Source organism: Pelophylax lessonae, assembly GCF_965119305.1.
Source record: "Pelophylax lessonae genome assembly, chromosome: 1".
NCBI lineage: Eukaryota > Metazoa > Chordata > Amphibia > Anura > Ranidae > Pelophylax > Pelophylax lessonae.
The window spans coordinates 352,728,538-352,743,900 of record NC_138768.1 but is presented as its reverse complement, the minus strand read 5'-3'; the positions used below and the strand labels follow the sequence as shown (position 1 = coordinate 352,743,900).

The 15,363-nt window shown below is 45.0% G+C and overlaps 1 protein-coding gene across 3 annotated transcripts in view; it reads left to right on the top strand.

The window, feature by feature from the left end:
• The window catches only part of RMI1 (RecQ mediated genome instability 1), a 90,123-nt gene extending 76,097 nt beyond the window's left edge, over positions 1-14,026 (top strand). For all 3 annotated transcript variants that reach the window (XM_082257393.1, XM_082257392.1, XM_082257391.1), the window contains exon 2: positions 12,480-14,026. In XM_082257393.1, the coding sequence (XP_082113519.1) occupies positions 12,493-14,019 (1,527 nt within the window). In that variant the 5' untranslated portion in view covers positions 12,480-12,492 and the 3' untranslated portion in view covers positions 14,020-14,026. The remainder of the gene's footprint in view (positions 1-12,479) is intronic.
• The last annotated feature ends 1,337 nt before the right edge of the window (positions 14,027-15,363 follow it).

The window sequence follows — 15,363 nt, the reverse complement described above, 5'->3', positions numbered from 1 at the left end:
TCCTTGTCCGGCCTTCACGCTGTGTGGGGAGGTTCTGAGGGTGCTGCCTGGGGAAGCGAGCATAGAAGCCAGACTTCTGTGTTTACAAGTGACAGAAGAGCGGTAACAGTGAATATGGCCAACCCGGGGCCTATATAAAAGGTAGGGGCCTGGAGCTGCAGCTCCAATAGACCCTACATTAATCTGGCCCTGAGGAGGAGGACGAGGTAGCCAACACTGCTTCTTTTCACAAATTTTAAATGAGGGTACACCCCAAAAGAGTGAGAAAGAGCAAAAATGGAACAATGGGTGGGTAAGGTCGGTATCCATTGCTATTCTGCATAAGGTACGGAAAAGTCCCGTGGGATCCATGCCTGGTTCATTTTAATGAACGTGAGCTTGTCCACATTGTCTCTGGACAGGCGGCTGCGCTTGTCTGTTATAACGCCCCCAGCCGTGCTAAATACCCGTTCAGATAATACACTGGCTGCAGGGCACGCCAGCACCTCCAAGGCGTAAAGGGCAAGCTCAGGCCATGTGCCCAATTTGGAGACCCAGAAGTTGAAGGGGGCAGACCCGTCATTCACTACATGTAGGCGTGTGCACACATACTGCTCCACCATGTTGGTAAAATGCTGCCTCCTGCTAAGACGTTCCATCTGAGCTGCTGGTGCTGCTGTTTGTTGTGGCGTGCTGACAAAGCTTTTCCACATTTCGGCCATGCTAACCCTGCCTTCTGAGGTGCTGGCGGTGCCCTGGTTGCGTTGGCGACCTCCTCCTCCTCCTCCTCTGCCTTGTGCTTCCACTGTGGCCCCGCTGTCAGATGGGAATGCCAGCAGCATGGCGTCTACCAGCGTGCGCTTGTACTCGCGCATCTTGCGATCGCGCTCCAGTGAGTGAATTAAGGACGGTACGTTGTCCTTGTAACGGGGATCCAGCAGCGTGGCCACCCAGTAATCAGCACAAGTTAGAATGTGGGCAACTCGGCGGTCGTTGTGGAGACACTGCAGCATGTAATCGCTCATGTGTGCCAGGCTGCCCAGAGGCGACGAAAGGCTGTCCTCTGTGGGAGGTGTATGGTCCGTGTCCTCTGTATCCCCCCAGCCACGCACCAGTGATGGCCATGAGCTGGCCTGGGTGCCACCCTGCTGTGAACATGGTTCCATCTCCTCCTCCAGCTCCTCCTCCTCCTCATCCTCCTCATCCTCCAGAACTGTGCCCCTGCTGGACAATTGCGTCCCTGGCGTTTGCGTGTGCAGGAACCCACCCTCGGAGCCCCTTGCGAATGACTGCCCTGAAAGCCTTGGAAATGTTACCTCTTCATCCTCCTCCTCCTCCTCATCCTGTGCCACATCCTCTTCCATCATCGCCCGAATTGTTTTTTCAAGGAGGCATAGAAGTGGGATAGTTAAGCTGAGAACGGCGTCATTGCCACTGGCCATGTTGGTGGAGTACTCAAAACAGCGCAACAAGGCACACAGGTCTCGCATGGAGGCCCAGTTATTGGTGGTGAAGTGGTGCTGTTCCGCAGAGCGACTCACGCGTGCGTGCTGCAGCTGAAACTCCACTATGGCCTGCTGCTGCTCGCACAGTCTTTCCAGCATGTGCAAGGTGGAGTTCCACCTTGTGGGCACGTCACATATGAGGCGGTGAGCGGGAAGGCCGAAGTTACGCTGCAGCGCTGCCAGGCGAGCAGCAGCAGGGTGAGAACGCCGAAAGTGCGCACAAACGGCCCGCACTTTCTGCAGCAGCTCTGACATATCGGGGTAGTTTTTAAGGAACCTCTGCACCACCAAATTCAGCACATGCGCCAGGCAAGGGATGTGCGTCAAACCGGCTAGGCCCAGAGCTGCTATGAGATTTCGCCCGTTATCGCACACCACCAGGCCGGGCTTGAGGCTCGCTGGCAGCAACCACTCATTTGTCTGCTGTTCCATGCTCCTCCACAACTCCTGCGCGGTGTGTGGTTTGTCCCCCAAACAGGCAAGTTGTAAAACTGCCTGCTGTCGTTTACCCCTGGCCGTGCTGAAGTTGGTGGTGAAGGTGTTACGCTGTCCGGATGAGGAGGCGGTAGAGGATGAGGAAGCGGAGTAGGAGGAGTTAGGAACAGGAGGCAAACTGAAGCGCCCTGCAATCCTCGGTGGTGGAAGGACATGCGCCAAATTGCTATCCGCCTCAGGCCCATCCGCCACTGCATTTACCCAGTGTGCCGTTAGGGAGATATAACGCCCCTGACCGTGCTTACTGGTCCACGTATCCGTAGTTAGGTGGACCTTGGCACAGATGGCGTTGCGCAGTGCACACCTGATTTTTTCCCCCACTTGGTTGTGCAGGGAAGGGATGGCTTGCCTGGAAAAGTAGTGGCGGCTGGGCACGACGTACTGTGGGACAGCCACCGACATAAGGTTTTTAAAACTGTGCGTCTCCACCAGACGGAATGACAGCATTTCAAAGGCCAATAATTTTGAAATGCTGGCATTCAGGGCCAGGGATCGCGGGTGGGTAGGGGGGTACTTCCTCTTCCTCTCAAGTGTTTGGGAGATGGAAAGCTGAACGCTTCCACGGGACATTGTGGAGATGGTTGTTGGTGACCCAGGTGGTGGTGTTGCTGACAGATCGTCTGTTTGCGGGGTGGCAGGTGCCGGTATCACTACAGATGTGGCTGGAGCGGCCGAGACTGCAGCAGAAGAGGAAGCAGGATGAGCCAGAGACATTTCTTGGTTTTGAAGGTGTGTACTCCACTGCAGCTCGTGCTTTGCACTTAGATGCCTGATCATGCAGGTTGTGCTCAGGTTGAGAAGGTTCATGCCTCGCTTCAAGCTCTGATTGCACAGGGTGCAAACCACTCGTGTCCTGTCATCAGCACATTTTCTAAAGAACTTCCACGCTAGAGAACTCCTTTGAGCTGACTTTGGTGCGCTCGTTCCCTTGCTGCGTTGGGCAGTAGCGGGCGTAGTGTCTAGGGCACGGCCGCTCCGCTTCTGCACCCTGCTCCCTCTTCTGCTGTGCTGGTGGCTCTGTGCGACCACCGCCTCTTCCTCCAAACTACTCAGTTCACCTGCATGACGTTCATTCCATGTGGGGTCGAGGACCTCATCGTCCTCCACATCATCTTCCACCCAGTCTTCACCCCTGCCCTCCTTGTCGGTCTCCACAATGCTGAACGCCGCAGCAGTTGGCACCTGCGTTTCGTCATCATCGGAGACGTGCTGCGATGATCCTTGCATGTACTCATCTTGAGGAATAAGTGGTTGGGCATCGCTGCACTCAATCTCTTCCACTTCTGGGGCAGGGCTAGGTGGATGGCCCTGGGAAACCCTGCTGACAGAGTCCTCAAAAAGAATAAGAGACTGCTGTATGGCTTGGGGCTCAGACTGCTGGCCTGATTTGCAAGGGGGTGAGGTGAAAGATGGTTGGACATTGGCTGCAGGTGCCAACTCTGACCTTTCTGCAGTAGACTGGGTGGGAGACAATGTGAAGGAACTGGAGGCACTGTCAGCAGCAAACCAATCTACTATCGCCTCAACTTGTTCTGGCCTCATCACTTCTAGGGGCGTTTGATGCCCTACCAAATACTGATGCAGGTTCTGTCGCCTACTCACACTTGAGGAAGGTGTTTCACTTGTGCGTGTAGCTGGCACAGATCGACCATGTCCTCTCCTTGCAACAGGAGCTCTACCAGCAGCACCACGACCCAGGCCACGGCCCTTATTTGACGGTCTCCTCATATTTCTGTAATTTAAGATCTTGCCCTAGAAAGGTTTTTATTGAATAGCGGAATAGAAAATATGATCCAAAAAAAGTGTATGTATATCACACGTACACAACCACACTAGGCCCCAATTACTATTGTTTGTACCCCTAAAAGGCTAGATGAGGAGTAGGGGGAGTATGGAACAGGCAGCACCCTCAAACCTTCAGAAGTATGAGATGAACCCCAACAACTTGGAAAGGTGGATCTCTCTCACACGTACCAACACAGACTATCCCCCAATTTAACTGATCCCCAGAGGTTTTTGATTAAATAGCGGAATAGAAAATATGATCCCAAAAAAGTGTATGTATATCACACGTACACAACCACACTAGGCCCCAATTACTATTGTTTGTACCCCTAAAAGGCTAGGAGTAGGGGGAGTATGGAACAGGCAGCACCCTCAAACCTTCAGAAGTATGAGATGAACCCCAACAACTTGGAAAGGTGGATCTCTCTCACACGTACCAACACAGACTATCCCCCAATTTAACTGATCCCCAAAGGTTTTTGATTAAATAGCGGAATAGAAAATATGATCCCAAAAAAGTGTATGTATATCACACGTACACAACCACACTAGGCCCCAATTACTATTGTTTGTACCCCTAAAAGGCTAGGAGTAGGGGGAGTATGGAACAGGCAGCACCCTCAAACCTTCAGAAGTATGAGATGAACCCCAACAACTTGGAAAGGTGGATCTCTCTCACACGTACCAACACAGACTATCCCCCAATTTAACTGATCCCCAAAGGTTTTTGATTAAATAGCGGAATAGAAAATATGATCCCAAAAAAGTGTATGTATATCACACGTACACAACCACACTAGGCCCCAATTACTATTGTTTGTACCCCTAAAAGGCTAGGAGTAGGGGGAGTATGGAACAGGCAGCACCCTCAAACCTTCAGAAGTATGAGATGCACCCCAACAACTTGGAAAGGTGGATCTCTCTCACACGTACCAACACAGACTATCCCCCAATTTAACTGATCCCCAGAGGTTTTTGATTAAATAGCGGAATAGAAAATATGATCCCAAAAAAGTGTATGTATATCACACGTACACAACCACACTAGGCCCCAATTACTATTGTTTGTACCCCTAAAAGGCTAGGAGTAGGGGGAGTATGGAACAGGCAGCACCCTCAAACCTTCAGAAGTATGAGATGAACCCCAACAACTTGGAAAGGTGGATCTCTCTCACACGTACCAACACAGACTATCCCCCAATTTAACTGATCCCCAAAGGTTTTTGATTAAATAGCGGAATAGAAAATATGATCCCAAAAAAGTGTATGTATATCACACGTACACAACCACACTAGGCCCCAATTACTATTGTTTGTACCCCTAAAAGGCTAGGAGTAGGGGGAGTATGGAACAGGCAGCACCCTCAAACCTTCAGAAGTATGAGATGAACCCCAACAACTTGGAAAGGTGGATCTCTCTCACACGTACCAACACAGACTATCCCCCAATTTAACTGATCCCCAAAGGTTTTTGATTAAATAGCGGAATAGAAAATATGATCCCAAAAAAGTGTATGTATATCACACGTACACAACCACACTAGGCCCCAATTACTATTGTTTGTACCCCTAAAAGGCTAGGAGTAGGGGGGAGTATGGAACAGGCAGCACCCTCAAACCTTCAGAAGTATGAGATGAACCCCAACAACTTGGAAAGGTGGATCTCTCTCACACGTACCAACACAGACTATCCCCCAATTTAACTGATCCCCAGAGGTTTTTGATTAAATAGCGGAATAGAAAATATGATCCCAAAAAAGTGTATGTATATCACACGTACACAACCACACTAGGCCCCAATTACTATTGTTTGTACCCCTAAAAGGCTAGGAGTAGGGGGAGTATGGAACAGGCAGCACCCTCAAACCTTCAGAAGTATGAGATGAACCCCAACAACTTGGAAAGGTGGATCTCTCTCACACGTACCAACACAGACTATCCCCCAATTTAACTGATCCCCAAAGGTTTTTGATTAAATAGCGGAATAGAAAATATGATCCCAAAAAAGTGTATGTATATCACACGTACACAACCACACTAGGCCCCAATTACTATTGTTTGTACCCCTAAAAGGCTAGGAGTAGGGGGAGTATGGAACAGGCAGCACCCTCAAACCTTCAGAAGTATGAGATGAACCCCAACAACTTGGAAAGGTGGATCTCTCTCACACGTACCAACACAGACTATCCCCCAATTTAACTGATCCCCAAAGGTTTTTGATTAAATAGCGGAATAGAAAATATGATCCCAAAAAAGTGTATGTATATCACACGTACACAACCACACTAGGCCCCAATTACTATTGTTTGTACCCCTAAAAGGCTAGATGAGGAGTAGGGGGAGTATGGAACAGGCAGCACCCTCAAACCTTCAGTATGAGATTGTGTTCACTGTACCCCACAAAGATTGAGTTCACTGCACCCCACAATGATTGTGTTCACTGCACCCCACAATGATTGTGTTCACTGCACCCCACAAAGATTGTGTTCACTGCACCTCACAAAGATTGTGTTCACTGTACCCCCCAAAGATTTTGTTCACTGCACCCCACAAAGATTCTGTTCACTGTACCCCACAAAGATTGTGTTCACTGCACCCCAAAAAGATTGTGTTCACTGCACCCCAAAAAGGATGTTGTTCACTGCACCCCAAAAAGGATGTTGTTCACTCCACCCCAAAAAGATTGTGTTCACTGCACCCCACAAAGATTGTGTTCACTGCACCCCAAAAAGATTGTGTTCACTGCACCCCAAAAAGGATTTTGTTCACTGCACCCCAAAAAGGATTTTGTTCACTGCACCCCACAAAGGATTTTGTTCACTGCACCCCAAAAAGATTGTGTTCACTGCACCCCAAAAAGGATGTTGTTCACTGCCCCCCCAAAAAAGGATTTTGTTCACTGCACCCCAAAAAGATTGTGTTCACTGCACCCCACAAAGGATTTTGTTCACTGCACCCCACAAAGATTGTGTTCACTGCACACCAAAAAGGATTGTGTTCACTGCACCCCAAAAAGATTTTGTTCACTGCACCCCAAAAAGATTGTGTTCACTGCAGCCCAAAAAGATTGTGTTCACTGCAGCCCAAAAAGATTGTGTTCACTGCAGCCCAAAAAGATTGTGTTCACTGCAGCCCAAAAAGATTGTGTTCACTGCAGCCCAAAAAGATTGTGTTCACTGCAGCTCACACACAGAAAAATGGATGTGGATCACTGACACCTGCCTATCTCCAATCCCACACCACACAGCAATATCGATTGTAGTTTGTAGAACACAGTTTCCCTAAAATTCAGCAGACTCTGTCCCTAACAGGATTGAGAAGAGATCGTAGATCAGGATTGAGTGCAGATTCACCCCACCCCCCACACAGCAATATCGATTGTAGTTTGTAGAACACAGTTTCCCTAAAATTCAGCAGACTCTGTCCCTAACAGGATTGAGAAGAGATCGTAGATCAGGATTGAGTGCAGATTCACCCCACCCCCCACACAGCAATATCGATTGTAGTTTGTAGAACACAGTTTCCCTAAAATTCAGCAGACTCTGTCCCTAACAGGATTGAGAAGAGATCGTAGATCAGGATTGAGTGCAGATTCACCCCACCCCCCACACAGCAATATCGATTGTAGTTTGTAGAAGACACTGACCCTATATAATTCAGCAGACTCTATCCCTAAAATGCCTACAACTCGCCCTGCCTAAACACTCCGACCTGTCCCTCAATTCTATCCGGACACAAATGGTTTTTTCCTGCCTATCTTTCCCTAATCAGCAGCCAGCACGTTGATGTGTGCTCTCTGTCCCTGAATCTAAGCAGCATAATGACGCCGCTGCGGCTGCCTCGAACTTATAAAGACTTGGTCACATGCTTCAGACGGCCAATCACAGCTACTGAGACATTTGCAGGCATGGCTGGGATGGCTTAAGGCACACCAGTTAAACGATTGTTGATTGGCTGTTGAAAGCCCGCCATGAAAAGAGCGCCAAAGCATGCAAAACCCGGAAATAAAACGACCGAACACGGATTTTTACCCGAACATACAGTAAAGTGTCCGTGTCCGTGTTCGGGTACAAAAAATCCAATTATTCGGTACGAACACGAATAATACAGTCCGTGTTCGCTCAACACTACTTAGAACTAAACTAGAGAAACTTAACATAAATAAATCACCGGGACCGGATGGCTTGCACCCGAGGGTTCTTAAAGAGCTCAGCCAGGTGATTGCCAGTTCATTATTCTTGATCTTTAAGGATAGTTTGCAGACGGGTATGGTGCCAGCTGATTGGAAAAAAGCCAACGTGGTACCAATATTTAAAAAGGGGCCGAGATGTATCCCGGGGAACTATAGGCCGGTCAGCCTAGCATCGTTAGTCTGCAAGATTTTGGAGGGGATGTTAAGGGACCACATACAAGACTTTAGTAATGAAAACTGTATTATTAGTAGCAATCAGCATGGATTTATGAAAAATCGTTCTTGCCAAACCAATCTATTAACCTTCTACGATGAAGTGAGCTGCCACCTAGATAAAGGTAAGCCTGTGGATGTGGTGTATCTGGACTTTGCAAAGGCCTTTGACACCGTTCCCCACAAACGCTTACTGTACAAACTAAGAAGGTAGGTATGGACCATAAGGTGAGTACCTGGATAGAGAACTGGCTCCAGGGGAGAGTTCAGAGGGTGGTGATTAATGGGGAGTACTCGGATTGGGCGGGTGTGGAAAGTGGGGTCCCCCAGGGTTCTGTCCTGGGACCAATCCTGTTTAATTTATTCATAAATGATTTAGAGGAGGGGATATCTAGTACAATCTCAGTATTTGCAGATGATACTAAATTAAGCATGCCAATATCTTCTATGCAGGATGTGGAAACCTTGCAAGCGGACCTGAACAAAATAACGGGGTGGGCAACTACATGGCAGATGAGGTTTAATGTTGAAAAATGTAAAGTAATGCACTTTGGGGCCAAAAACCAGAAAGCAAGCTACTCACTAGGGGGGGAGCCTCTGGGTGAGTCTAGGATGGAAAAAGACTTGGGGGGGTACTGGTAGACAACAGGCTTGGCAGTGGCATGCAATGCCAAGCCGCTGCAAGTAAAGCCAACAGAATACTGGGATGTATAAAAAAGGGGATTCACTCCAGAAATAAAGAGATTATTCTCCCACTCTACAAGACTCTGGTCCGGCCACATCTGGAGTATGCTGTCCAGTTCTGGGCACCGGACTTCAGGAAGGATGTGCTGGAACTGGAGAGAGTCCAGAGAAGGGCAACAAAAATAATTAGGGGAATGGAGGACATCAGCTATGAGGAAAGACTGCAAGCACTGAACCTATTCTCTCTGGAGAAGAGACGACTGAGGGGGGATATGATATCAATGTACAAATACTGTACTGGCGACCCTAGCATAAGGAACAAACTATTCAGAGAAAGGAGATACAATAAGACACGTGGCCACTCACTAAAACTAGAGGAAAGGCGGTTTAACCTTAATATGCGTAAGGGGTTCTTCACTGTAAGAGCGGTAAGGATGTGGAATTCTCTTCCACAAGCAGTCGTATCAGCAGGGAGCATTGATAGTTTCAAAAAACAGTTAGATGGGCACCTTAGAGACCACAACATACAGGGTTATACAATGTACGGTTAAAAGCAAACACACACACATCATAGGTTGAACTGGATGGACTGATGTCTTTTTTCAACCTCACCAACTATGTAACTATGGATGTGGTTTGGGCAATCGGGGTGTACTTGGTGACTACTTAATCTTTTCGGAAGTCGGATTCACTCTTTGTACTCACAGATGGACCAAGGAAAGGGCTACCTGCGTCTGCTGCGACTATTTCCAGATGGATCACACAGACGGTTGTGTTGGCTTATTCAATTAAGGGTCAGGTTCCACTTTTCCCTGTTAAGGGCGCATTCTACTCGGGCGCTTAGTGCTTCCTGGGCTTTTCGCCATCAGGCATCTGTGGTTCAGGTTTGCAAGGCAGCTACCTGGTCCTCTGTTCATACCTTTACAAAGTTTTATAAGGTGGATGTGCTGGCACCTGCAGATGCCTCCTTTTGCTGCAAAGTTTTGCAGGCTGCTGTTTAAGGGTGTTTTTAGTCTCCCTTGAGGGTGTTTAATGTTTTTTTCAGGTTGGTCTTGTTGTTCTGATGGGTCCTATGTTGCCTGTTTGGCTATGTTTAGCCTTGGGGAATTATTTTCTGCTGTTCCCAGCCCTCATCTTGAAGGCACTGCTTTGGGAAGTCCCTACTGTTATGAAGAACAGAGACTGCTTCCGTCAATGAACGATAGAGAGGATTGGATTGTATTATTTTTTTTTATTATTTCAGGTACTTGTATAGCGCTGTCAATTTACGCAGTGCTTTACATATACATTGTACATTCACATCAGTCCCTGCCCTCTAGGAGCTTACAATCTAAGGTCCCTAACTCACATACATACACAGTAGGGCCAATTTTTTATACAGGATCCAATTAACCTACCAGCATGTCTTTGGAGTGTGGGAGGAAACCGGAGTACCCGGGGGAAACCCACGCAGGCACAGGGAGAACATGCAAACTCCAGGCAGGTACAGAACATGCAAAAACCCACGCAGGCACAGGGAGAACATGCAAACTCCAGGCAGGTAGTGTCTTGGTTGGGATTCGAACCAGCGACCCTCTTGCTGCTAGGTGAATGTGCTAACCACTACACCACTGTGCCGCCCATTTTTGTCTAACCGTAAAATCCTTTTCTCTGAAGTTCATTGACAGATGCAGTACCCGCCCCTCTATATTGAGTTGGATTGGTATTGTTTTGTCTCACACTGCTTTGATACAAAACTGACATCCTATAGCAGGACGAGAGGGTATACCCCTGGGACTGCCCAAAGGTGTACCCAGAACTTTTTTTCTGCCTAGTGTCCTACTCCTGTAGGGGGCAGTATAACCCTACTGTTAGGAAGAACAGAGACTGCGTCCATCAATGAACTTCAGAGAAAAGGATTTTACAGTAAGACAAAAATCCAATTATCTGAATAATGCCTGCAGTTGCAGGCATCATTCAGATATCTCCACTGAAAGCCCAGGACGTCATATGACATTCAGAGGTATGGAAGTAGTTAACCAGTCTGGACACTTTCACCCCCCCTGAAATCCAGCCCAATTTTCAAACATTCAGCACTGTACCAATTTGTATGGCAATTTTTTTTTTTCTTGAGACCGATGGAGCTTTCTTTTGGTGGTCATTTATTCCCACTGGGGTTTTTTTTTTTTTTTGCTTAATAAATAAAAGTATACATTTTGAAAAAAAAATGTTTTTCATAGTTTTTGTTATAAAATTGTCCTGCATTTAGGCTAAAATATAAAATATATCCAGCTACATTTTTTGGTAAACATTATCCAAATCAGTATAAATTATTTAGTCTTTGTGAAAGTTTACAATCTATGGTATATATTTTTAAAAATCAATTAGTCCTGATGAACTGACTGCCTATCTCATTTCTTAAATGCCAGGATAGTACAAATTCCTCCTAAATTACCCTTTTTTTGGAAAGTAGACAATCCAAGGTATGTAGTAATAGAGGCATGGTGAGTTTTTTTTTTTTTTTTTTTTTTTTTTTTAAGTTGTAATTTTTTTTCACAATTTTTTGGAAAATAAATTATTTTTTTTTAAGTTGTCATTTATTTCTCACACACAGTATAGGCATACTTATAATTACACTCCAAAACACAAAATAATACTCCTGAGTATAGAGATATCATATATTTGAGACTTTTTCACAGCCTAGCCACAAAGAGTGGCCCAAAATCCAGGGAGCACCTTCAGGAGTTCTAGGAGCATAAAATTACACATCTAATTTCCAGACTACCTGTCACATTTTTTGGAGGCCCCAAGCCACCAGGACAGCAGACACTGTAACTGGTGTGGCGGCGATTAGGGTCAGTGTAACTGGTGTGGCGGTGATCAGGTACTGCAAAAGTGTTTACTGTAACTGATTATAAAGTGTTAGCTGGAGTTCAGCTGTAGTTTGCTAGTGTATTTAAATCTAACACTCGCCCCCTCCCAGATTAGCAATGCTGCTGTCCAAATATGCTCCTTCATCCAGAGTAGAGGCATTCTAATACAGGACGTGTATTACTGGCCAGATCACCAGGTAAAAACAAAGGGTAAAAAAAGCCTAATAAAGAAAACAAATGCTCCCACCACATATGATAGGTTAGCTGCAATAGATTACATTTTTTGTTTTGGGCTTAATACCGCTTTAAGGCAAGTCTTCTCTTACAGTGGTGTCCCCGTCTAAAGATCTTCCCTCTGTTCTTGTAACGGTGTAATCTCCAAATATTGGAATCTCTCTCACTTTCACTCCAAGTGACAGTAGTCAACAGGACAAACAGAGAGGGTAAAGCTCCTTAGCAGGGACTCGGGTACTTGGTAACAGAGGTTCTAACCCTTACCTAGTCTATCCATAACTAAAAATGTTTTGGCTTTAAATGCACTGTAGCTTCACAGTAAAGCTGGGGGGTAAAACAACCAATAACTAGTACCTAGGCTTCTGTTTATTTGGATGTATGGCGAATACCAGGAGATGACAAACTTAGTGTACCTCTTTTATCCATAGTATACCACCAATAGAAAAATAGTAATTTTCCTGATTTGCAGAATAATCACATTCCTGATTGCTGATATGTTGAAGTGTAGTTTTAACACTGTATCTCATTTTCCTTTTCTAGGTTTTCAATAAAAATGAGCACATATGCTTCAAGAGTCAAAACATGGCTGTCATCTACTTGGCATGTTAAAGTTCCAGATCCCTGGTTAGAAGCTTGCATTAACTGGATTCAGGAGGAAAATGGTGGTTCTTCATTTTCTCAGGCTGAGATTAATAAACAAGTTTTTGAGCAATGGCTTCTTGCAGACTTAAGAGATTTGGATTTCCCAGTGTTACCCGCTGGTATCTTGGATTCTCTAAAATTTGAACTGAGTGGGTTTTATGCCTTACAATTAGACTCCTTGGTTGATGTCAGCCTACCTGCATATTCACAACTTCAAAATTTAAGAGGAAAAGGCAATGGAAATGAGCAGGTCACTGCTAAAACACAAGTAACACAGCAGCCATGGGAAGCCAAACCAACCCGGATGCTCATGCTGCAGCTGACTGATGGAACACAAAATGTTCAAGGGATGGAATATCAGTCTGTACCAGCTCTTCATGTTGGGCTTCCACCAGGCACCAAAATATTGCTACAGGGTACTATTTTTTGTCGCCTGGGCGTCCTGCTGCTTAAACCGGATAATGTGAAAGTGCTTGGAGGAGAAGTAGAAGCTCTTTCAGAGGAGAATTCACAAGCAAAGGTTCTTTCAAGACTGATTGGAATAGAGGAAAACACTGTGACACAGAGGGCATCTGGGCAAGCTCATAGTGCAGTAAGGCAACAGGATGAAATAGAGCAAGCACTAGGATTATCAGATGAAGATTTGTTAGCAAGCCTTGATGATAATGATGAATTAACACTCAACAACAACACAATTCCTGAAAGTGGGTATCATAGTAGAAGTGATAGCTCAAGTTACATCACGAGTGTTTCACTGCAAGACCAGGAATTACATATGCCAAGCACAAGACAGTCCTATGTTCCAACTTATAATGAACCTGCTCAGGTTATTGTGAGAGATTATTTTGAGGAAGTGAATGATTTAGACGATGAGTTGTTTTTGGAGGAAGAAATTCAGAGAGAATTAGAGATGTCTATGGATCACACAGAGGCTATAAATAGAAATCAGGATGCCTCTTCAGAACGTTGTACTCCTACAGCTATTACTCCAAATGTGCCATCTACCAGTCAGACTGTATCTGTTAATCTGGATAGCCCTCCATTTACCTACTTGTCTGTTCTCTTTAATGACAAAAGTGATGCATGCAAACAGATAAAGCTAAAGGCCTTTATTGTAACTCTTATTGGAAACCTCACAAGCAGTGGTGGATTTTGGAGTGTAAAGGCCAAAATATCTGATGGAACTGGTTACCTGGATGTTGAAATCAGTAATGATGTTCTTACAAAACTTATAGGGTTTTCAGTGCCTGAGATGAAAAAGCTTAAGAAGGATCCTACACAGCAGAGTAGACTTAAGTCTGGAATTCTGAAATGTCAGACAGAACTTACTGACTTCTGTGGGATAATGACTGTTTCATGCAAACCCCCAACAGTTGTGGCTTTGGAGGATGTCACAGATGAAACTAGATTATCATTAATAAGGCGGCTAAACACATAATGTATTTTTCTTTTATTTGTAGCCCTTCTTTTTTTTTTTTTTTATAATCTATATAGTACGTAAAGCTAGATGCACATTACAGTCTGATTGTATGCTGACTCCCAACAAATATGCAGCGCAGGGCCTGCTTTATAGGACATATGTCAAATCTTCAACTTTTTAAAAAAACGGTTTGTATTTTGGCTAGCTTGAATTTTATGGCTTAAAGCTGGAGCTTTCTCAACAATTTGGCCAAAAGTACAACGTTGTTTAGGTATGCTGAATGTAATATCCATAACAAAGGGAAATGATCAGTAACCGAAAAAAATTTTCACAGGTTGGAGAAACCATGTGTATTAGGGATGCCAATATCGAGCATTTTCATGAGTATGCGTACTCGTGAAAATGCTCCTGATACCGAAACCGATACTTTGCGGTGCGATTTGCGTCCATAGAAAATGAATGGGGGCAAAACGCACTGCAAAGAATTGCATACATTTTGAACAGGAATGCAGTGCAATTTTTATCTGCAACGCATCCAATTTCCCCCACTGCTCCTGTGTGTGAGAACCCAGTATAGAAAGCGAAGGGCCATCTAGTGTAGCAATGGGCAGTTTATTAAAAATGTTATAACAACTCACATTAAAGTACATATCTAGTCAAATCCAAAATTGCATAGTGTCTCCGTCCCGCTGATGATAGAAAACCACAGCCACTGGAAAAGATGTATATAGGCGGTCTGCCCCCAAGCTGACCCCACTTCAGCCCTATGTGGCCTTATCAGAAACGGGTATCAAATTTCTTGCAGTGTGCTTTTGTCAACCAGTTCTATGGGCACCCTAACATATACTCAATTGTTTGTAAAGAACATGCTTGTGCCAAAGATTTGCACTGTTGATCATGTTCTTTTCTCTTCATTGGACATATGCCCAGGCTGTCAAATTTAGATTTAGTGCCTAACATTTGTGATTTCATTATACTAGGTTTGTTAGAAAAACAACTTTCCTGATACTTATCAATAAAATTACTTGTTTTTATAAATGGGATCAAGTTCAGGCATCTGCACTAAATTGCTGAAACACATAAAATATTTAAAAGCTATTAGGTTTGAAACCAACTTTCTCACAAAGGAAAGCTCTAAATAATATTTTTTTTCAATTGTTTGCTTTGGAAACCTGTTAAACCCCAAAGCTTCCATATTTCCTGAAGTACAGGTTTTCTTTGAGAAGTAGAGTAGTTGAAATGTTACACATTTGCACACTACCTATAAGTTTCCATTTATACATCTGTTAGTTTTAATTAGTTGAGCACGGTGCTGTTCTTAAATTTTTTTACCTATACTATGCAGTATGCAAAAAAAACAGT